At 45.0% G+C, this 22473-nt stretch overlaps 1 protein-coding gene and 1 long non-coding RNA gene across 2 annotated transcripts in view; one reads left to right on the top strand and one right to left on the bottom strand.

Moving 5' to 3' along the window:
• LOC133223606 (uncharacterized) overlaps nucleotides 1–22473 on the top strand; it is a 96304-nt gene that overhangs the window by 21465 nt on the left and 52366 nt on the right. The gene's annotated exons all lie outside the window — the stretch shown is intronic.
• On the bottom strand, nucleotides 1437–5315 carry SFRP2 (secreted frizzled related protein 2). The gene is made up of 3 exons (XM_061373810.1): nucleotides 4624–5315; nucleotides 3927–4007; nucleotides 1437–2499 (listed from the first exon to the last, which is right to left on the bottom strand). The coding sequence occupies exons 1-3, from the start codon at nucleotides 5114–5116 to the stop codon at nucleotides 2195–2197; spliced, it is 879 nt and encodes a 292-aa protein (XP_061229794.1). The 5' UTR covers nucleotides 5117–5315; the 3' UTR covers nucleotides 1437–2194.

Genomic DNA, 22473 nt, shown 5'->3' with positions numbered 1-22473 from the left:
TCCCCAGAGACTGCATTGCAACAACTGCATTGCCTCTTAGAAGTGCTTTCCTCCACCATGCAACACAAGCCCATTTTCTGCAGGCTCATCTTCTGCCAGCTCCTCTTTATCTGTGAGATTGTTCACTCTAAACCCAAGGCTGTTCAGGGACAGGTGATTATACACTGAATGAGACAGGTAGAGCTGAATGCTGACGGCTCTGTAAGGTGATGGTCATAGTGCTGGTATTAAAATAATTATACCATGGCATGAAAAGACTCAAAATCTGTTTCCTGGGAAGCCAGGTCTATTCAGAAGAACAGCTTTAATGCCATTTCAGCAGTGTATTGGCCTTTAAATAAAGATACTGTTTCACAGAAGAATTACATTTGGGCAGTTTGCAATAGGGCTTCTTTTTTTGTGTGTGGTTTTTTGGTTTTTTTTTGTTTGTTGTATTAATTGTTATACTTTTGAGGATATTTGTGAGACTGCTCTTATCTTGCTTGGTCAGAGCCCTACCATTGCTTGTACCAGGTGCAGCGAGCACATTAAAACTCTGGGAGAGGGCAAACAATTAATTTTACTAAAACAAACTTGGCAGGATGGACCTTTAGATTTTATCACTTTATCCTGATGGTGAGAAAAACCCCAGCACTAAGTATATGAAATTAACATTATTTTTTACTTCAAAGAAAAATCCAGTGTTGGGCTTGTATTCTGTTTGTGAATGGTTACAATTGCGCATTGTCCTTGGGAACATTGGATCATTCACACTCTCAGTGAAGCTAAGAGGAATTTTTTCTGTTTGAAAGCACTGGGAAGCAAGGCTATTTTTCAGGGTAAGTACAATAAAATTCTTTCAGGTAATGCTCTTCATCAAAAAAAATTTGTAAGAAAAATGCTGAAAAACAGTCCTCCAGTTACGCTCTTATGTATGGTTTATTTTCTTTCTCAGTAAGAGCAGTGGGTATGCATACACACAAAACATGCCTTGCTCTACCATCAATCTGAATTGCTAGGTGCAAATGATTTTTTCTGTCTACTCTTGCACTCCTTAATATGTATTTTTCAAGTGTAAGAAATGTATGAATGGGATTGGTTTTTAAGCAAGTGGTCTTATTTCAATTCCACGTCAGCAGAGTCTTCTGAGAAGATGAGATTAAAATGCTGGCTGTCCAACAAAGGAACCACAGAAAACTCTTCATCTCAAACTGCTTAACAGACACATGTTAAAATGAGGTGGCTGAGCCCCAGCCCTATGCCTTGTGGGTTCATCTTTGGGGAAATGAGGTCCGCTATTTTTTGGTGGATTGCAACACTAGATACTTCATCTTGCTTCTCTACTGGCCACTTGAGGTGGAAGGCCAAATTTTGCTTTGTCATGGCAAAACCCAGTTGGACAGTTTTCCCCAGTTCTCCCAAAACAGATTAAAGTGAATGCAGACCGAGACAATGGGTAATCTATGATGTAAAGTTTATGTACAAGAATATAACATTTATCTGGAGTATTTACAAGGTTAATTAAAGCAATATTTTACAACTCTTTCAGGTTAACCACTAGTTATATTACAGTTAGGCTACAGATGGTTTAATCTGCAAAACAATAAGAATAAAAAAAAGTTGCATTCAGATCAACCAGCTCCAAAACTTGTACATTTTTTTCTGAGAGAAGGGCTCAGACTTGTGGAAAATAAAATGTGAGAATGGTTAATATACTCTTACTGGTGCCTATGTATCACATGCAAGAGTCGTTAACGTGACCTTTATAGTGTTAATATAGATGGCAAGCCGTTTCACCTCAGTGAAAGAGTCGTGCTCACTGTGACAAGCCAGTCACACGTGTGGCTTGTCTTTCTCTGCATCTCCTACTTTTGCACAACAAACATGCATGTATACAGAGAAGCAGCAATATAAATGAACCAGCATTACCAAAAATGAAGAGGGAAAAACCTCAGACCAAAGTCACATTTGCAACCTTAAAATAACCCAAGCTTTAAGCAAGATACTTTAATGCTTCCCAAAAATCATCATGATATTTTTTATTACATTTTAACCTATGTACAGGAGTGGAGGGCTCCCTTCCCCCTCGGAGAGCGGTCACCGTGTCTCATGCCTGTGGCATCTCAAGGCTCAGAGGGGCCGAAGCAAGAAGGTGCTGGAGGCCCGGAGAGCTCAGGACAGAGGCAGCTGGTGGAGGCAGCCAGAGCCGAAGCCACTAACACTGCAGTTTGCGGATGCTGCGGGAGAACCGCTTGAAAGCCCGCTGCCCTTTCTGCCACCGTTTCAGAGACGTGATCACCAGTTCCCCAGCTTGCTTCTGCCCCATCACCAAGTAGGGGACGTTGATGTCATTCATCTCATCGCAGGTACACTGAAGGCCACCTTTGAGCCAGAGCACGATCTTCCTGAGATCCCTTTCCGTCAGCCCATTCAGCTTGTAGATGGTTTTGCTCTTTGTTTCGGGGGTGATCTTGGTATCCCCATTGATGTAGGCAATCTCCTTCACTTTTATCTTCAAGGCTAATAGAGCGAGAGGAGGGGGAAGCGGGAAGAGGGAAAGAGATTGAGAGGCTTTTTCCCATTAGTGCACATAAAGAGGACCTGGGGAGGGAGGTGCTCTATTGCTAATTAAACTGTCAGGGCTGACAGAAGAGGCAGCAGGTGGCTCCATTTCTAAAGCCACAAAGGGCATGCAAGTCATTTCAGTTTGAATCAACCTTAGGGCTGAGGGTTTTTTTTGAGTTTCTTTTCTCCTCTACCCCCTCCCCCTCTTTTTCCTTCCTTTCTAAATTAATATTTTCTCCAGCCTTTCTCCTGTTTGCAAACAGGGAGCAGGCAGGATCACTATGTTAAGCAGAACTCTGGTTTTTTTTTGCTGGGAGAGGTCAGTCTTCCTGAAACCAGAGTTTGAAAGGGAGGTGGGGAGGCAAGTACCTAGACCTAATCTGAAACCTGATCTCTTCTGCAGCTGAAAACTTCTAAACTTAATTTATTAGGCTGGAGAGGATTTTAGGCAAACCTGTAAGGAAATAATATTTCACATGCATTGTTTTTTTGAAAGAATAGATCCCATGGAGGGCAAATTGGTCCAACAGCTGCACTTGATTTGGTAAAATAACTAGGAGGGGGATACAGGGCTCTGTAAGAATCTGTGGGGCATGTTTAGCTTTAGGAGGATTTATCTGAGTGCAATTTGCCAGGCCAAAGCTATTGGTTGTTTTAGCAATTATGTCCCACAGTCATGGTTTCAGATTTGGGGTGGTGGGTTTTTTGTTGGATTTTGGTTTTTCTTTCTTAAGAAAGACTTTTGGATTGTTGCAGATATTTATACTACAAATCTGTTTCCAGGTATAAACATTGACCTATTATAAAAGGATTCCCCTCCTTATTCCCTTTTTCTCTTGAAATGCTAATGTGTGGATAATGTGCCGTTCAGTTGTCTGTGTCGAAGGGGCTTTCTTGTCCTCTTCTAACCCCAGATCTTCCCATTAAGTTTATATCCCCAATTGTCTGTGCATTACCTTCTCTGTCAAATGATATATAGAGCTTCATTCTTAATCTGCGGGGAGAGTCTTTCTTGCGATACGTGAGATTGGTCATGCGGCTTTTTCTCATACGTCTAAATGAAGCTTTGCTCTACTTCTCCCCAGGCAATAGTCTGGATGAAAGATCCTTTCTTTTTTTTTCCATTTTACTTTCTACTTGGCTTGCCAGCAACATCCACATAAAAGAGCACTACTTCAAAACAGCAAACAGAAAAGGACTATAAAAGGGACCACTTTCTACTCCAAGGTGGAATTCTATGTTTCATGACCCAACGGTCAGACAGGTCCATCTGCAGATAAGACAAAGCCCTACCTTTATCCAGGCACCTCTGACTCCACTGGGAGTTTTACCTGATCCTCAACTCTCAAGTTTCAACCGAGGGGAGTTCCGCTTCCACTTACCAAAGTCGTTTTTGCAGAGGTTTTCCACGATGTCATTATCGTCTTCATTTCTGTTTTTGCAGGCATCGCAGACCTTGGGTGCTGGAAGTGCAAGGGACAGTCCCCGTCAAGTCCGGGGAGAAAGGAACAGCAGGTGGCGTGGGGAGCCCTTCGGGAAACATCAGGTTCCCATCCCTCCACACCAGCCCCTGCCTTTTCCCCGCGGCCCGCGGACACTTCGAGGCGCCTTACCTTGCTGCAGCCTCTCTGGCGGGGGCGAGGTGTGCTTTTCAGGTAACACCTCAACCAAAAGTTATTGACTTTCTGTTTTATTTGGGGCTTTTTTAATCCGGGGGAAAGCGTAAAGAGAGAAGGGCACACAAAAAAGCCCAGCGCCGCGACCTTCGCCTATGGGGATTGTCTCTCTGGAAGCCGGGCGGCTAGCGTCCGGCGTCCCGGACCTGTGCTTTGGGGACGGAGACGGGCCGCGGCCGTGGGGTGCGGGCTGATACCAGTTCCCCGACGGTGCCTGAGGTTTTCCCCATCCCCTCGGGAAAGCCCCCCTGAGGCTGACCTGTGGCTCCCTCCGCAGAGCCCCATCCCGGAACACCGGGCGTGCTGTAACGGGAAGGAACGACCTCCGCTCCCCAGGGAAAGCCGGGAGGTGGACGACCCCGCTGCTGGGGCGGCTCATGAGGGCAGAAGCGGCCCCTCTTACCTTCCCTGGTGACGGGGAGGATGTGGTCGCTGCTGGCCAGCGGGATGCAGAGGTCGTTGTCCTTGGGGAAGCGACTGCAGTCCAGCATGTCGGGCCAGGGGAAGCCGAAGGCAGACATCACAGGGGCGCAGCTCTCCTTCACCTCCTCGCAGAGAGAGTGGCAGGGCTGAATGATCTCGTCCAGGTCGTCGATGCAGACAGGGGCAAAGAGGGAGCAGAGGAACTTCCTCGTATCGGGGTGGCACTGCTTCTGCACCAGCGGGATCCAAGTGGAGGCCTGCTCCAGCACCTCCTGCACCGTCTCATGCCCCAGCAGGTTGGGCAGCCGCATGCTCTGATACTCTATGCCCCGGCACAGCAGCATCGGGGCGGGGATGGGCTTGCAGTTGGAGCGCTTGTAGGAGAAGTCGGGCTCCCCAAAGGGGAAGAGCCCGGCGGCCGAGCCCATGCACTGGGACGCCAGCAGGAGCAGGGCGCAGAGGCGGCGCTGCATTTTGGGGCGCGGAGGAGGAGGTGGGGGGTTGGCGAGGGGCTCGAAGGGGCCGGGGTGGCGGGGCGCGGAGCGGGCGGCGCGCCGCTGCCCTCAGCCGCAGGCAGCGTCCCCCGCTCGGGCTCCTGCTGCCAGACGGGGACGGAGGGTCTGAGCGAGATGTGGGGGCAAACGGGAGTTTTCTGGATTTTTTTGTATGCAAATGGAAGGGGGAGTGGGGGCTGGGAGGAGCCTGGTGACAGCCATCCAGAAAGGATTGGTCACTACTTTCTCGGGTCTGCTTTAGCTCAGGGGGATTGTCTTTTGGCAGGAAATCCTTGCGAGAAACGTTACCGTGCGAGCACGGGGAAGAAAAAGGAAGGGAAGGGGGGAGAGATCCCCGCGAACAAAGAGCCACGAAAGCCGGAGAAGCTCCTGGGGCGAGCAGGGCGAGAGGGGCCGCTCCAGCCTGGGGTAGCTGGAGGTGAGCTCTGCCGCCAACACACCTACTGAGGAGCAGCGGGAGCCCCCTCGCCCCGCCGGCCCCCCTTGCCCACGTTCGGTGCTTTCGCTGCCAGCGGATGTGTATGCGGCCGGGCCGGTTTCTCAAGCAGGGAGCGAAGCTGCTACTGCCCCATTCCCCGGGGGGTGTCTGGCATTTCTGCCCCTCCCCACGATGCTGGCAGGGCTCGGCCAGGCGCTGGAGCCGCAGGCAGCGGCTGGGGTCTGCCTGTTCTCCTCGCCCCCGGTTAGGCAGGGTCTGCCGGAGGGGCTCCTGCCCCCCAGCCCCTCCTGCGCCTACGAGGAGCTGGGGGCTGCAGTGAACCCCGGCCCCACAGCCCCTGGATGGACCCCGGCCGCCAAAAGGGGGGTTCCCCGAGAGGGAGGATCCGAGTAGTTTTGTAGTACGGTCACCTGGCACGTTTCTCTGAGGCTAGAAGTGTGGCCCTGGCTCTGCACAGCACAGGCATGTCCCTCTGCCTTCGATCCTGTCTTCACCTAGAAGCTCCCTTAAAGAATTACGATTGTGTTGATTTACCACAAAAGGGAAGACAACAGACAGGGCACTGGGATCATGACACAGCTTCAGTGGGATTTGGATTTCTTGGAATTTTAGTAATATTATTTATGGGATTATTATTGAAAAGAGTAGGCCTGCGTAGTATCATTTTGTGGTAAGCCACATTCATTAATCAGCTACTGAATATATCTCCTTATAGACATGTTTTATGGGAAGCTAAGCTTAAATGTGATGACTTCTGTAAACTACAGGATTCCTCTATGTCCAGTTTCCAGGCTGGGCTTCCCAGAGTTTTGAGTTGCTGCTTGGGGCATATAGGAAAGAGATGGGACTTGCAGCATTCCCACTGGGAAAGCATAGGGCTGCCCTGCTGGAGTGCAGTGCTGCCTCAGGCAAGTGGCTGTCACACACTGAAGCCAGTGCCAGCTCCTTCAGAGGAGGTTTCAAGATCGTTTCCATCAAGCCATGCTGGTTGGTGTCATCTCCCTGTAAGGCTAGCTTCTCTCTTCTTGAAGTTGTTTCATACCTGGAAAATAAACATCCTGAATGTCTAATATCACTTGTGGAAGAGCATAAAAGTAGTTTATTTCTTACAGCTCCACATATTCTTACCATTTATTTTCTGCGTTCAACTCATTCCTTTAAACAATAAATCTTCAGACTCTTGGCCTCAGTTGGCTTCCATGGCTCTGAGCCCTGCTGGTGACTTATGGTGCCCATTTCGAGCTTGTTTTGCCAAGTCCTGAGGATTGCCAGAGGTTGTAGCTGTTGTCACTTGCAGAAGATGCCCCTTCCAGCTCCCAGCGCTGATCCCACCCACCTCTGTCCTCAAACTCCTCTTCTGTGGAAAGAGGACCTACCAGCATGTATGCTCTTACCCCTGAATGGTTGGGCTATTCATCGGGTCTTTGTAAAATGGACAGGTTTGTAGCTGGGGTGTCTGCCTCCTTATTTTTCACTGTTTCTCATTGCTTGGAGTAACTGATGTCCCTTCAGGTGGATCTCAGTATGATCAGAAAACAATGTGCCGCTCCATGAAAACTTCTGGTGGCCCCATACACTGCTTTCTGCAGATCCAGTCGGCTGGGCTGTGTGAAAGCAAGGACCCAAACCTGAACAGACTTTGTTTAGGTTGGAGATAATAACCATTTATTTTCTAGGATGGAGGGTGAGACATATCCAGCAGAAATCTGCTCTTTTTTTTTTCCCCACCAGAACAGTTTGCTTGTTTGTTTCCAGCCCACAGGAAATAAGGAGGAAAAACACACAGTTTTCCCAGGGTTAAGCTTTGATTTGAAACGAGGCTTTATGAGACCTTACTGTTTCCACTTTTAATCACCCTTGGCGAACTCATTTACTATAAAATTGAAACGATCCGAGATCACGTAAACAAAACCAGCCCAAGCCTGCAAACCGGGGCAACCACTGCTGCCCTCGCTCTGATCCCTTGCAGGGGAAAGTGCCGGAGCGGGAGGTGGCTGCCATTCGTGCTCCTTGGGTGCAAACCGGGAACGGCGTTCCCAGCCTGCGGCCCTGACAGGCTGGTGCGGGCAGCCGTCGGGTGGCGTTCCGGGCTGCCCCGGGTGCCGTTGCCTTCCCCGGCTTTAGAGGCGCACATCGGGGCCGGGGGGACTCAGTCAGGAGCTGGGACTGGGATGGGGGGGGCGGGGGGGGGCGGTCCCTCTGCACGTGCTCAATAAACAGGCGCTGCCTCACAGTCAATTGGGAATGAAACTAACGAGCTCCTTACGGTCGCTGGCTGGCGCAGCCCCAGAGCGGTTTAACCCCCAGGGCCCTGCCCGGCAGAAGCCGCTGCTCTGAATCGGCTCGGCCCTGTAACCGTGGACTCGGACCCGTGTTTATGGGAGTCCCAGGGACCCGTGTTTATGGGAGTCCCAGTCTCCCTGGAGCTTGCTGCCATCAGGTGAGCGCTGTCACCCTAAGAAAACCTGAGGGGTTGGGGTACCCCCCTCTCCCAACCTGGGGGAGCCAAGTAGGACGACATGCTTAAGAAACAATGATGGTTTAAGGTAGGTTTTTAACGTTTTAAAGGGAGCATAGGCTTTTGATGACCCGTAAATTCATCAAGTGGCAGGGACAGTTAAGCTGCTATAAGCCCCTGAAAGCAGCATAAGCGTTTAAGCTACCTTAGATGCTTAAAGCAATATAAGCTGTTAAAACGCCTTTAATCCTTAAGTGCTTAAATCACCTTAGGTCTTAGGAGTTAGGTGAGAGAATGAGCTGCCTGGAAAAAAGACCCTAGCCCCAGTTCTCTCCCCGCCCCTGCCAGTAAATGTTAACTAATGGATGGTGAAAATGAATGAACTATGGGGAAAACGACTTGACTCCTGGGTGCTTGTAGGGAGTTAAGAGTAGCACTCTCTTGTCTGTGTTGTGTTACAACCATAATGCTGCTTCCTCTTGCTCTCAAGCCTTAGTGGGAATTTGGACCTTTCGTACCTTTTCCTGGACAGACCTAGAAGCTGAGAAGTGGAAAAGAGAAGATAGATACTTGCCTGTCTGTGAAAGGGTGTGCAAGACTTGCCTCAACTCAGGCAGCAATAAATACCACCACTCTGTTAAACTGCTTTGCATGTTTTTCCAAATCCACTGTCTTGAGATCGCTTAATCCCTTACCTGGGTATGTACTGTATGTGGGAGCCTCTTTGCACCCCAGACCCTATGATGCTTTCAAGTGCTTTTGCTGATGTGATGAGCTTGGGATGAAAACTGCTGTCACTGATGGCTCTCCCAGTCTGAGCCTTTTACTTGCTTGTCACCAAACTGCAGGCAACATTACCTTTTCAGTTGCAGAATCAGGCTACTTATGGCAGGGACTTCAGAATACCATTTAGCTCAACCCGTGCTCCAAGTTCAGAGTTTGTCTAGGTGGTTTACAGCCTTACCCAGGTAAGCCCTTGCTTGCTAACACTAACATGTCATCTGGGAGGCTTGATTCAAGCTTCTGTTGCAACCTCCCTCCCCTCCCCTTCCTGAACAAAACTGAGCTTTCAGTCCCTGAGCAGCTCACAGGTTGGTTTCCCACCGTGGAAGATGGCAAGACCAGGTTGTGTTATCAGCCACAGTGAGAGCAGTGATTTGCAGAAGGAGGCACGCACATGTGGAGGGCAGCCAAGCCTTACCCAACACAAATCGCCCACCTTTCCCAAGCAGCTAGGTGCTGCTTTCACTCTCAGAGGAGATCCATCCCCACTGGGCACTAAATGGTGTGTGTAGCCAGGCCAGGCAGATTAGGGAGATACTGGCCTCAGAGGCTCTCTGAGCACGAATTTGGGGTTGAGGTATTGCCATCTGGTTAGTAACAGTGTAAAGGAATGGAAAAGCTGTGGCTTTTTAGCTTGTTCTTTTCATCCCGTAAAATGGCAGTGGTGAAGACAAAACTGGCTTTCTCCCCATAATGAAAAAAAGAAAATCTGGTGAGAATGTCTGCTTACTTTTAAAAACGGGCTCCAGCATCACACTACCAAAATGTTATTAGTATTTGAATCTCACAATTACATTCGATAGGAAAAAAACAGGATTGCACAGGTTTTGAGGGGAGGCAGCTCAGCAACAGAGCCCTCCTGACTGTTTTGGTGGCTGATAAGGTGGAATTTAACATTTTCCAGATCCAGGACAGGGCAGCGGTCTTGTTTTCTGTTACTACAGCATTTAAAAGCTCCCTTGTCAAAAACTGCATGTGCTGCAGATGCATCTTCCTCCCCCCCGCACCGTGTTCTGAAAGGAACCCTAAAAAAAGTCTTTTATCCTTCCCTCTCCATTTGCAATGCTCACTGAGAATGCAGCAGTGAGCGGCTCATGCTCGAAGGGCTCTGAGCGAGTGCCTGAGCAGCCCAGGGTGCTGCTCTGGGGGTGGGGAAAAAATCCTATTTGGACTCTGGGAAGAAGATCCTCTTGGTGGCGCTTGTGCACACCATGTCGTTTGTTAATTTGCCCGGTGACAGCGGGTATCGCTCTTGTAACGCTCTGCATCTCTGCATGCTGCCGTCCTGCTCCAGAATCGATGTGCTCGGGGACCAAAACTCTAGACCATCTTTAATCAGGGTGTTGTGTCATGAGGGAAAAGATCAAACCAGGTCTGATTACTTTCACATTTAGTGGCTGTTCCCTCAATAGTTTCCCTGTATCTAGTAGCTTAAAATTTTCAGGCAAATTTTTCCAATTTGGAACTTTTTCCATAGGAACGTTATTAAATATCATTGCAAACCTCTGTTTTCAAAGTTGCATTGTACTTTCCTCTGTTTATGCTAAATGACTAATGTAGGTGCTTGGTTGCTGTATTATACACATGCAAACATATATATGTATATAAATTAGATTTATTTGTGTGCTAGTGCTTTAGCAAGTTATGATTCTTCAAATTTATCTGACATGCATCTATATCTGGCTACAGTTTTTGTCATAGTGAGCATTTTTGTTTATGCAGAGTGTCTGTTTGCGATTACTGCTCCCTTTATTATGTATCTAATCTAAGTGCTGGATGACAAAGACAGCAGAGACCATGCCGTAGAGGACTACAGTTGCATGGTACCTGGTGATTCTAGTGTATTTTATTTAAAAAGCTATCATGTAACAAATCTTCCTCCTCCTGCTTTTTCCTCCCTGTTTTCTGCAGGGCCTTGCTATGTGAGTCATACAGAAAGACAGGGTGTTTATGTCAAAATGCTTGGGCTCTGGCTAGGGCACAGATGCTGCAGAAGGGAAAAAAGGAGAACCGCTGCCTCTGGGCAGGGTGGCATGGGGCAGAAATACTACCATCATTGGCCGCAGCAACAGTTTGCTGTGCTGTTGCTGGTCATGAAGGGTCCAGCTCCAAATATTGCTCTTCAAATCAGGACTTGGGTGGGTTTTGACCATTTGCATTCAAGGTTGCTGTAGTACTTCCCCTGATGAATAGCCAAAGCTGTGTATGTCAGTGAGCTTTGGCGTGGGTCTACATGCTGTGGGGTCATACAGTTCTGTAGATGCTTTTGCAGTGCTTAACAGAGGAAATGACTGTAAATCCATGAGAGATGCAAGCACAGAAAGTAATTTTCAGAACTAAATTCTACTTGTAGGGAAATGGTCAGATTTGCGGGTAGAGAGCAATTCTAATGGCTTCAAGGGTCGGGCACCTCTTATTTGCTGAGAAATTATTTAAAAATAATAATTTGTAGTAAAACATCTTCAAAAAATAAAATCAAGGAAACTTCTTGCCCAAAGCTACACTGCTTCAAATATTATTAAACCCGACTTAAAATAAAGCAGTGAAACAATCTGCTCATGATGACAGATTGATCTAATCAGCAAATTAGTCTCTACACCCTCTTTGGGTTGAATTACAAAGTGATTTAAGTAATCAAACTAGTAGGCACATAATCAGTAATTAAAATATAAAGTTGCTATTTCCAAATATGTAAAAAATAATCCAGAAGTGTGAAGAAGCTGACCCAGAAGCAATTTGGGTGACATGGCTCATAATGGTATTACATCTTCAGTTTTCACAAAGTTCAGAAATGATTGGAAAAGGCAGCAGCAATGTTCACTTAACATGCATTCAACAAGGAATATATTCAAACTTTTGGTCCTCATCTCCGATTTCTTCCTTCCTCTGCTATTCTGCTTTCAAAGTAGAAATTTTCAGTTCTACCTTCATGAATTTGACACAGAAAGGTAAAGCTGAAGAAGCTCATTTAAATAAAACAAACCTGTTAATGTACATTTTAAACATGGTTATCTTCTCCATGTGTATTTTTACTTTCTCAGTATGTGCCAATACTTACACGTAACATAGGCTGACATAAGTTTAAGAACCACCCAGTACATTTATTTATTGTTTTGGGTTTTTTTACATACCTTTAATTATTGATTTGTTTCTATTAATTCCAATGTTCTCAGTTCTCCTTTGTTGATGTGAATAATCCATTTCATCCTCCATTTACCCAAATGCACATCTCCTCATAACATTTTTCCAACTCTAGCTTGGTTTGATCAAGTTCCAGCCGCAGCTAGTAGTGCTCAGTCTAGTAGTTAACATTTCTATTCTGCAAGCCTGTTGGGTCAGAGCTGTAGGACTCTGCTAGCTGCAATGACTCTGGCCAAAGAGTTTGTGAGCTGAACCGTGAAGCATTGTGGCCGAGACAGTAGCTGGAAGAGCATGTGGGTAAGGCAGGCTAACAGCATGCTGAGGAAGAGTGCAATTCCTTGCCATGCATCAGCTGGACTTCTTTGTTTGCAAAAAGTGAGATGCTGTCCCACCCCAAAGCTCATCGTGGCATTGCAGCAGTTGAAATTCTGCTCCTGACCAAAGGGGTGCTTCAGTGTGTGTTAGTAGGGCTCTTCACACATGGCGCTCGTACTGGAGCAAGGGAGACAGGACGTAAATGTCAGGAAAAAGAATTGCTATGCTTTTCTCCTACCTTGTTATCTTAATTTTCTTCTTGAGAAATTGCATTGTGCTAGAGCTTTGCTAAGCAGAATGCTTGCTTGCCGCTTTTATTGTGCACCTTTATTCACATACTCTTGCACTGTTTGTATGTAATATGGAAATGCTGCAGGCTGAAATTGACAGTGAATTAAACGTAGCCAGCAGATCTGACCTTGGGATTTAAGTCAATGCTTGGTCTTCTGGTCTGGTTGAAGCTCCTAGTTTTAACGGATGACAGTGTCTTGCAACCCATGTTCCCAACTGATGTGTAGCTGGCTTGATTGACCCCTTGCAGGGAAAACTTAAATTCATGTCTGGAAAAAAAGGTGAGAATGTAATTCTCTGGTTTACTTGTGTAATACCCCCCCCCCCCCCAAGGTTTCAGAGTGAACAAGGTTCGTTTAGTCCCTGTAAGTAAAGTTGTGGCAGAAAGTGTGTTAGGGTCAACTTAGAATTAATATTTACATCTGTGAGTAAATGGTGAAATTATGTTATTTTGAGTAGTTCTATAAACACTGAAAGTAAAGGTGCCATGGTTTACAGACATGTATCCTTTGCTACTTAATAATGTGTAGAGTTAAACATTTGGATCTTGAAAGTGTTCACACTGAAAAAGACAAGCAAAGCTGATACCAAGTTCTGTTATCTTCATCTGGTTTGGCAAAAACGGTGTTGAAAACGATGTTTGAAATATCAGAATAAAGTCTTAAGAATGGTAATACTAGGTCAGATCAGTTTCAGTTTAGCCTGGTATTCTGTCACCTCTCTCTTGCTCTTTTTTAACTTTCTTTCCCTAAGGATTATAGGCCTCTGTGAATACTGGGATTTCACCTGGTGATGTGTTGCAGTCAGCCCAGGCATGCCCTGAATAAGAGCAGCTAATTCTGGGGTAGGATCATTAGCCAGTTTGAGAGTTAAAACATCTTATGTGGACAAGTTGTGCAAACAATTGCCATTCCCTCATCCCAGCCTCAAGAGTTTGTACACGCTGAGACCCTATGTCTACAGTTTTCTGACAGAAGTCACTGACTGGTTGGGATAGCCCCAAATCCACAGAGAGCCATCCTAGGACATCAGCCTTCCCCATTCCCAGGAAAAGGATGGGCATGATGACCTCAGGGTAGTGAAGGTGTCCTGCACCATCCTCTTGCAGGCTCAATCTACTGCTCTCCAAGTCACATCCTGTCCTAATTGTTTCCAGTGCAGGGTCAGTGACCTTGCCCTGCCGTTACACCATCTAATCAACCAGCTTAACAGGGATGTTTCTCTTCTGCATAGCTTGAAAGAAACATTGACAGTTCTCTAGGAACCTTTGTCCGTTCTCCAGCAGATCCCTCCTTCTGAAGCCTCAGTAGCTTGCCTCCCTCTGCACTTTAGGATTACTCCCTCTGCTTTCTGTCACTGGCGGTTTGCAGTACAGTTAACCTCCCCTTTTTGCTAGTAGTGGCTACTAAAATCCAGAGTGCCATGGTCAAAATGTTAAAAATGAGGAGGGGAGCCTTAGGGGAATTCAGGCCCTGGTGAGGTGTGGTATCAGTTAGTGTCAGCCTTGGCTGCTGTGCTTGCACCAAGTGAGCTTTGGTACTGAAGATGATCTGGGTGCAGTCTGCCTGAAATGTAATTAGCCTGCTAAGTGATCGGAAGGAATGTGTGACATCTGTGTATCTGGGTCTGTGATTGCAGTTCCTGCATGAAGACTTGCCAGCCTCTGCCCAGATCTGGGGATTAAGGCGTAGCTCTACACAGGGGACAAGGAAGAGTCTAATTCACACAGGAAATCACTTTTGTTCTTCGGTCTCCATATCTATGGTGTAATTGTACTTGGTTATTTTAACATCCTTCTTACTCATGCTTTGAGTGGGATCGGCAAGACTAAAAGGAATCTGTAGGCCTTCTGACTACAAAGGGAAAATAATCTGGCTTTACAAAGTAATCTTGTTGGATATATTCGTCTGTGCTTTTGAACTGTTTTGACAACAATTTCCCCCCTTTGCTATCTGCCAGAGTTCCAGATGCAACTAAACTCACTCCTGCTTGCTAAAAAACAGAGCAGCTCTGCAGCACATATTTCATTAAGGGGAAGGCAGGGAATAGGTTAAAAAGAAAAAAAAAAGTAGAAATAAATATGTATTACAGCGTTCAAAGCATTCTTTTTTTCCCTGAGGTATTTCTTAGACCAATTATGTGAGAAATTCATTATATGTGAAGATTTTGTAATAGCAATGTGAATTAGCTGTTTGCAGACCTGCTCCCCTCTGTAAATGGGAGCATGCCATATGACAGTGGGCCAGATTTTACTGTTCTAGGCATCACTGATATAGCTGTTTATTCTCGGAGCCTGGAAGAGATCCAGCAGGATTTAGTTTTATGAGGTTTAATGTAAAGGTGTTGTGTTTCATGAGATGAAATCATAACACAGTGGGTTTGCAAGAATTCTGAAAGATTATTTTTTCAGAGTGTTGGCAAGAACGATTCTCCTGTGAATTACGTGTCTAAAAGAGAAATATAGATCTTCTTTCATTGAGCTGAAATGATAACTAATCCTTAATCCTTCCTAGATGGCCTGTGTCACTAATGCTGGCTGTGCATTTAGAATGTGTGCAGGTAACAGCTTTAATTCTGTAATGCTATGCAATGCGCAGCTGTGCCTATAGACATAAGACCTGGCTGTATACTTGAAATGCCTGCTGTTATTTTTGGGCTATGTTTCTGAATTTGTTTTGTTTGTTAGTTTGTTTGTTTGTTATTTTCCCCTCACCTCTTGATTTTGTGAAGAAGAGAGAAAAGCATCTGGCATTTCCAGCCTATTTAGAGATGTAGAAGGCCTGTTAGCATTTTTAAATGTATCTGCAATATGCCCATGAATACTTACCTCGCGCTTGAGCAGAAAATTCTCCTTTGGCTGTTTGATTGTTGAGAATGATGACTATTGAGCAGTGTCTTGAGGTTTCCCTTCTTATGTTGCCTAATACATTAAGCAAATGAGATCGCACTGATTTAATGGTGTCAGTTTGCAGCTACTTTTCTATCCTTTACAGCAATGTATGCACATGCCCCCTCTTAAACTTTTTTCATTCTGGGAAAGCAGAGGGGTGGTTCTATGAAAGAGCAAAAGGGCTGGGAAAAACCTGGCTTCTAATCTCAACCTTGCTTAATTCAGTGTGATTTTGAACAAATCGTTGCAACTCTCTGGGTATGTTTTCTAGTCAAGTGACATTATTAGAGTCAATTCACTAATATCCCCTATGGCACACCAAGGCCTCAGCACTGAGGTCTGGAACTTAGCTTATTATTTAGCCTAGCACATGGGGATGCACAGTCCTGTTACCAGTCTAAGGAAGACTTGGATTTGACTGTACAAGTGTTCTTACACAAAGCAAATCCCCTCCGTTGTGCCTTTTTAGGACAATATGTCTTCTGCTTAAGGGGAAATTTGTCACCTTGCTGCTTTCAATTCATTATTTTTAAACATACTCATATTTTTGCATAGGAAGAACATGTTTCATAAGGAGGGGAAAAATTCTAACAAGCAACTTTACACAGCTCTAGTTTTAAGAATATTTTGGGAGCATTTACACCATAATGTATATTTGAAGCAAGGTCACTCCCTGGTAATATCATGCTGTTGGTATTGCACGTGGTGAGAAGAGACTATCTGTTACTTCCTTGACACTCATCAGTTACTTAACAATTCTGTTCATGCTTAAATTGCAGGTGATAAAAATGTGTATCTGCATGTTACATTTTGGCTTAAATTTGCATAAATAGAAAAAAGGCCTGACTACTTTTGATGGCTTTAACAAGGTACAGCTTTTTCTCACTGTGGGTAGCAAATCAGGATTGTCTTTTGAAAGTTATTCCCTTCCCTAAATTGGTGGTTCCTTGTGGGTGATGCCATTCAGTATTTACAAACATATTCCTTTGGAGAAGGGGACCTTATGCCTTACATGCCATAGTAGCTGGGAGCTTAAGCGTGAGACATCTTCAAGTTGGGAATCTGTAAATTAAGCAGTATTGAAAGTCTGGATAGCCCAAACTGTGGCTTACTACATATTGATTTCAACAGTGTGTTCTTAATTATTGGGTATCCTTTGCAAGTTGCTAGTCCCACAGATGAAGTGGCAGGAAGAAAGGCAGTGGGCTTGACTACACAGAGAGGTATTTCCTGCATTAGATTTTATTTCTCTCATATTCTGGTGAAGAACCACTGCACAGAAACACTTGTGGAAATGTCACAAACTACAAACTAGTATGAATTTAATAATATTTTTAACTGTGACCTACTGATCAAGAAGAAAAAGGTGAGGCTTTCAGACAACCTTGTGTTCACATGCCCCATAGGAGGCTTTGACCACCCTAGTTACCTGCTGAAGGGACAATACAGCAGGACACAAGCAATGTAGGAGGTTTCTGGAGTTCATTGATGGTAATATCCTGATGTAAGCGATCGAGGAGCCAATGAGGGGAGGTGCTCTGCTGGACCTCATATTTGTAAAGAAGGAAGGTCTGGCTGGGGAGATGTAGGCTGGTGGACACAGAAATGCCTTCTTCATCTCAGTTTTCACCGGAGGCCAATTTTGTTTAACCTGTTCCTTAATGACCTCATCACACTGAGACAGTGCACCCTCAGCAAGTTTGAAATAAAATGTATCATCACATCAGATGATAAAAGGCTCAGAGGGCTGGTTGATAGACCAGGCAGCTGTATTGTCATTCAGAGGGTCCCTGATAAGCTGGAGGAATGGGCCATAAGATTCTCATGAAGTTCAGGAAAGAAAAATGCAAAGTCCAGCATCTGAGGACAAATAACCCTAAGCAGCAATGCATGCTGGGGGATGAGTGCCTCAAAAGCAGCTTGGCAGAGAACGACCTGGCGGTACTGGCAGAGACCAACTTGACTATGAGCCAGCAATGCACCCTTGTGGTAGGACAAGCTAACAAGTACCCTGGGCTGCATTAGGAGTGTTGCTGGCAGGTTGAGGGAGATGATCCTTCCCCTTTACTCAGCACTTGTGGGGTCACTCCTGTAGTGCTGGGTCCAGCTTTGAGTCCCAAGTACAAGAGAGATGTCGGTGTGCCTGACAGAATCCGGTGAAGATGAAGGGATCTGAGCATCTCTCCTATAAGGAAAGGCTGAGAGGGCTGGGACTGGTCATCTTGATGAAGAAAAGGCTCAGGGGTATCTCATCAGTGTTCATTAACACCTGAAGGGAGAGTGTAAAAAGGATGAAGACAGGCTCTTTACAGTGGTGCCCAGTGACAGGATAAGAATCAATGAGCACAATCTGGAACACAGGAGGTGCCATCTGAACATAAAAATAAACTCTTATACTGTGAGGGTGAGCTTGGAAAACCTATTGGCAGAGGTTTTCCAAAGAGGTGGTGAAGTCTTCATCTCTGGAGGTATTCAAAACTTGACTGAACGTGGTCCTGGGCAGCTGGCAGTAGGTGTCCCTGCTTGAGGGATTGGGTTGGACAAGATCACCTCCAGACATCTCTTTAAACCTCAACCATTCTGTGAGTCAATGCATCTTTAAAGCCACGATGAGTATGGCTTCATGGGACAGATGGAACCAGCAGTACCTCAGGAGAAACTGATTGTCAGGAATCTGGAGTCAGAATTCTTTAATCGACAGTGGGTTTTGACTACATGGGCTTGTATTCTGAGAGCACATAAAACATAGTGCTGAGCATCCCCTGATAAAAATAAAACAATCAAGCCGAAAGCCTGTCTGTCTCATAACAACAACACGATGAACCATGAAGTGTTCTTTTCCTTGGAATTCCAATTTTCTATGATTTATCTTGCCAGTCTGTAATCAGAAATAGCTGCTCCATCAGAGTGGAAAATGCAAATAGGGATGAGGTCAGAGTTTGACACCAAAGTGATGTATGAGCTGGAGTCAAGGAGGAATTCTGATCTCCTAAAATAGAAAACATGCTGTAAATAATACATTTTCCTCAGGGCAAGAGGAGTTACAAATACTTCAAATTACGGGTTATAGGTGAAAGTGAAGACATGATTTCTAGAACATATCCAGTGTTAGAGCCATCATTTATCTCTACTGGCCATTTAGAACAGCAAGTTGTTGTCTCTTGCTAGATTTTTCAATTTTCCCAGTCAGCATACAAGAAGATAATAATGAAATTAAACAATAATGAAAGGTATTAGTTCATGTTTCTTTGCTAGTGGGCCTGAGAGGAGAACTTGACTCTAAAAATACTGGGAGGGTGCAGTAGTTTTCAGAAATTGGATTTCTCTTACAAAAAATTTACTTTTAAAGCATGGAAAAATACTGCAGCTTAATCTTCTCTGGGGATGAAATATATAAGGCTTCAGAGGAGATGAAGCCTTCTGATTGTGCTGAATTCAGTCCTCACCCTAACAAATCTTTAGGCCATTTGTTCATACTGCACACTCCAGCCAAACCCCCTGGTTCCCTTGGGTAATGGCACCCTTTGGACACAATCTGCCATTCATTAAGTGTTTTGTTGCAAGGAGACCTTTTTTATTACTTTGAATTGCTCGAGCTTTGCTAGAAATCCCAGGTTTTGTCTGTGTGCATGTGCATAGATATACTTGCAATAATTCCAGTGTTTAACTGTTCCCTGGTGTGTGTGTGCACATATGTGTGTGCTCTGTGTGTGTGTGTGTGTGTACTCTGGTTGTGTGGGTGTGTATGTATTCTGGTTGTGTGCACACAGAGGAAAGGTTGAATGCAGAAGTTATTTTCTTCCCATTTTACACAGCCACAGGTCACGAATGCTCATATTCATCACAGTGCATCTCTACAACCTTTTCTCTTCTATTTCGGGGGGGGGGATATTTCAATGTTTAGTGCAAATATGCACAGAGTTCTGCTCCTGAGCAGTGTAACCAGCTTTCCTACCAAGAATCCTATATCCCCTGCAGAAATCTCAGGTCCTTAGATTGCACATCACTTCTAGTCTTCTCTGCCCTCCCTCTGCCCAGGGAGAAAGAGACTGCGTGTGGAGGTTCCCACAGCTGCTGTTAGATATGTCGTCCCTGAGCTGATATTGTTCTGTCAAATGTTAATACAGTTGGCCACAGTGGAAAAAAAATTAGGGGGTGGAAGTGGAGGCACCTTCTGTGCTACTATGTAAGCCCCATCCCTTTCATAAATCAGCATAAAACCTAGGGTTTTGAGCTGGGGAAAGCCAAGGAACAGTCATTGTGCTGGCATGGAAGGAATCACTACTGCAAGAAATATAGAAGTGATAGTCTCATTACAGTTTACCTCATGTTTTCATTGTTTCCTTGTTTTGTTTTCTTGTCCTAGCAATGAATCAAAGAAAATCAGGAAGTTAAGTAAGTGGCATGTGTTTTTCTTCCATAATTCATCAGCTTTTCCATTGCAAGAGCATCCCAGACTTTTGGAATGCATCTGTTCAGTTACTGTAAACCTGGGTTTCAGCCCCCTGTTGCCATAACAGTTCTCTCTGCAGGAGCAATAGGAGCTGGAGTGATTGATGAGATCTCAACTTACTATCCTCCTTCATCCCAGGCAGAACACAGCACTGTGATGACTGAGCCATCATTTCAGAGCAATGTGTAGGAAGTCCGGCAGATAAAAGACATTTTCATCTTACAGCAGTTCTTCTCTGGTGGTGCTGCGCTGACTTGAATTTGTGTTTATATGTGTATGTGTGGGAATTCAGAATTCAGATCCTTTATTTTAGCTGACACAAAATATGTTGCTATAGACAATCATAACTCCTCAAGCTTGGGAATGATATCTTGGATAACTTCTGTGGAATAAGGGAGGAGTTGTGGATGATTTAATATTGGATGAGAACCTTTTCCCCCAAGGTTTCATGTAGAAATCTTTTTTCACTGTAGTTGTATGAGACAAACGGGAGTAGGTGCACTCAAAAAAATACTTGATTCCTTATAGTATCCTTCACATTGGGCAAGAAATGTCCCAGATGTGGTGTTCTGAGTTGTGTAATTATTATGGAGGTTATGAAGGAGCTGGAAGTCTCATCTCCTCTTGTTTGTGACTTTCTTCTTTTTCTTTTGGAGTGACTTTTCTGTTCTCCAGCCCTTTGCCTTTGCCTGTACTTTCCTGGCTGTATTATACAAAGTATAAGAACACTGTTATAAAAGGAGAGCTGTCAAGCCTTCATTAAGACTATTAGCTGGTCTGTTTCCAGTCATTCCTCCATAAGCACCGTTCCTTCAAAGCCCCATCCCTGAAAAGGGGTATTATGACTGTGTAGAAGGTTCTGGGAGGTTCGCTTGGTTTTGATTCCCCATATATGCATGGTGACACAGAAGCTGTAGGGTCATCATGTAGTCTGGGCAGGAGGGTTTTTAGCTCCTGAGTTGCCATATGTGACTTGAGGTGGCTGTCACACAAATCACCAGCTGGCATCATGAAAAGTCAATGGGAAGCAAAGCATATTCATAAGATGCCATTTTCCCCCAATCTGTTCTCCAGTGGGATATTGCTAGCTATTACTCTAACATTCTAAAATAATGTAAAGTTAAGGATTTCAGGCCTAATCTCAAGTTCTGTGTCATACTTCCAAGGAAAAGTGACCTTTCCATGTGTCCAGTGGTGCTGGCCATCCAAATCTATGCCAGAGCTGCACAGGAGAAGTATTAGGCCTTTCCCACAGTATTTGGAGTCGATCACATACCTCTGTAGACATTTGGTAGAAGACAAAGGGGCTGCCTGTATGGAGCTACTCATGGGGCTTGGAGAGAGCTGTGGGAGTCAGACTTAACCTCTGCTTAGTAATTTCTTGGACTGTGCAGGGGAATGTGTTAGCCTGGAGGGAGAGGGAAAACCAGGGTTTTAAGGAAGATCACAATCTGACTTCTCTTCAGTCTGTGAAACTAATGCACTTCTTATGCAGGGCACCTCTAGCTGTGGGGTTTTCTCTTCCTCCTTGCTTCCTGTGAAGATGTCTGGAGTGTTTTGTTTATGGTACAGCCTGTGCAAGGTTCTGTTGGTAATTCGGGTAATGTTCAAATTTTATGTGAAAATTTGTGCAATTATGTCTCCGAGCTAAGGGGAAGGCCAACACGTCCATCTTTGATCAAATGCACATGGTTTCATTATTTTCCACTCTTTCACACATGCAAATGTTGGTGCTTTTGAAGCTGTACTCATGTAGAAGTCGCTGTATGTGCCATGCAAGCTTTTCAACAAATGAGGCTAGTACGTGATTCAGTGTTAATGAGCCACTGAAAATGTCTGCAATTGTTGATCCAGAATCCAAGTGCAGTGCCTTTGGAAGCATGATTTAGCTGCTTGAGTTTAGGTTTTAATTTCCAAAATGTGCTAATGGAAGAATTCAGTTCCTCTAGAGTTTGGAGAATACATCTTTGGCCAGCAGAAATTCTTGAAACCCATTTCCCTTTGCAAACCACACTCTGGTGAGTCAGACTGAAGAATGCTTTAAGCCTTTTGTCTGTAAGGTACATGTCTTATGTAGGCTTCTGTTTTAATTTACGGCGCTTGTATGCAGGTTTTTCAGACTAGTCACAGTGGTCTCTTATAAATCACAAGAAATAGTCCACCCTCAATACCCTTTCCAGCCCTACACAATGAGTCAATGCTTGTCAAGGACCATTTTAGAAATCTTGAATAAATCTGACGTTATGTTGAGACAGCTGTTAAATATATTTCTTCCCCCCCCCCCCCCCCAGGTTTCCTTTCCCTCACTGTGAACAATGCAATTGGTTTAGTGCTATTTTTAGCCCGACTTTTCATTTCAGTCATATGTATTCCTACCTTCCATGCGCACTTAAGTTAATTTATTCTAACATGAAAAATACTGGGAAAGTCACTACCCCCCACAAAAAGATTTTACAAGCTGAACTGGAGACTGGCTGTTGTGCATATACACTCCAGATGCCCAAGCCCACCATTACAGGAGTAAAATCTGATTTCAGGGTGAAGT

The sequence above is a fragment of the Neopsephotus bourkii genome, unplaced genomic scaffold (genome assembly GCF_033783945.1).
Source record: "Neopsephotus bourkii isolate Nb327-2 ecotype Australia unplaced genomic scaffold, CSIRO-AGI_Nbou_v1 NB_168, whole genome shotgun sequence".
Classification (NCBI taxonomy): Eukaryota; Metazoa; Chordata; class Aves; order Psittaciformes; family Psittacidae; genus Neopsephotus; species Neopsephotus bourkii.
This window is presented reverse-complemented; position numbering and strand designations above follow the sequence as displayed.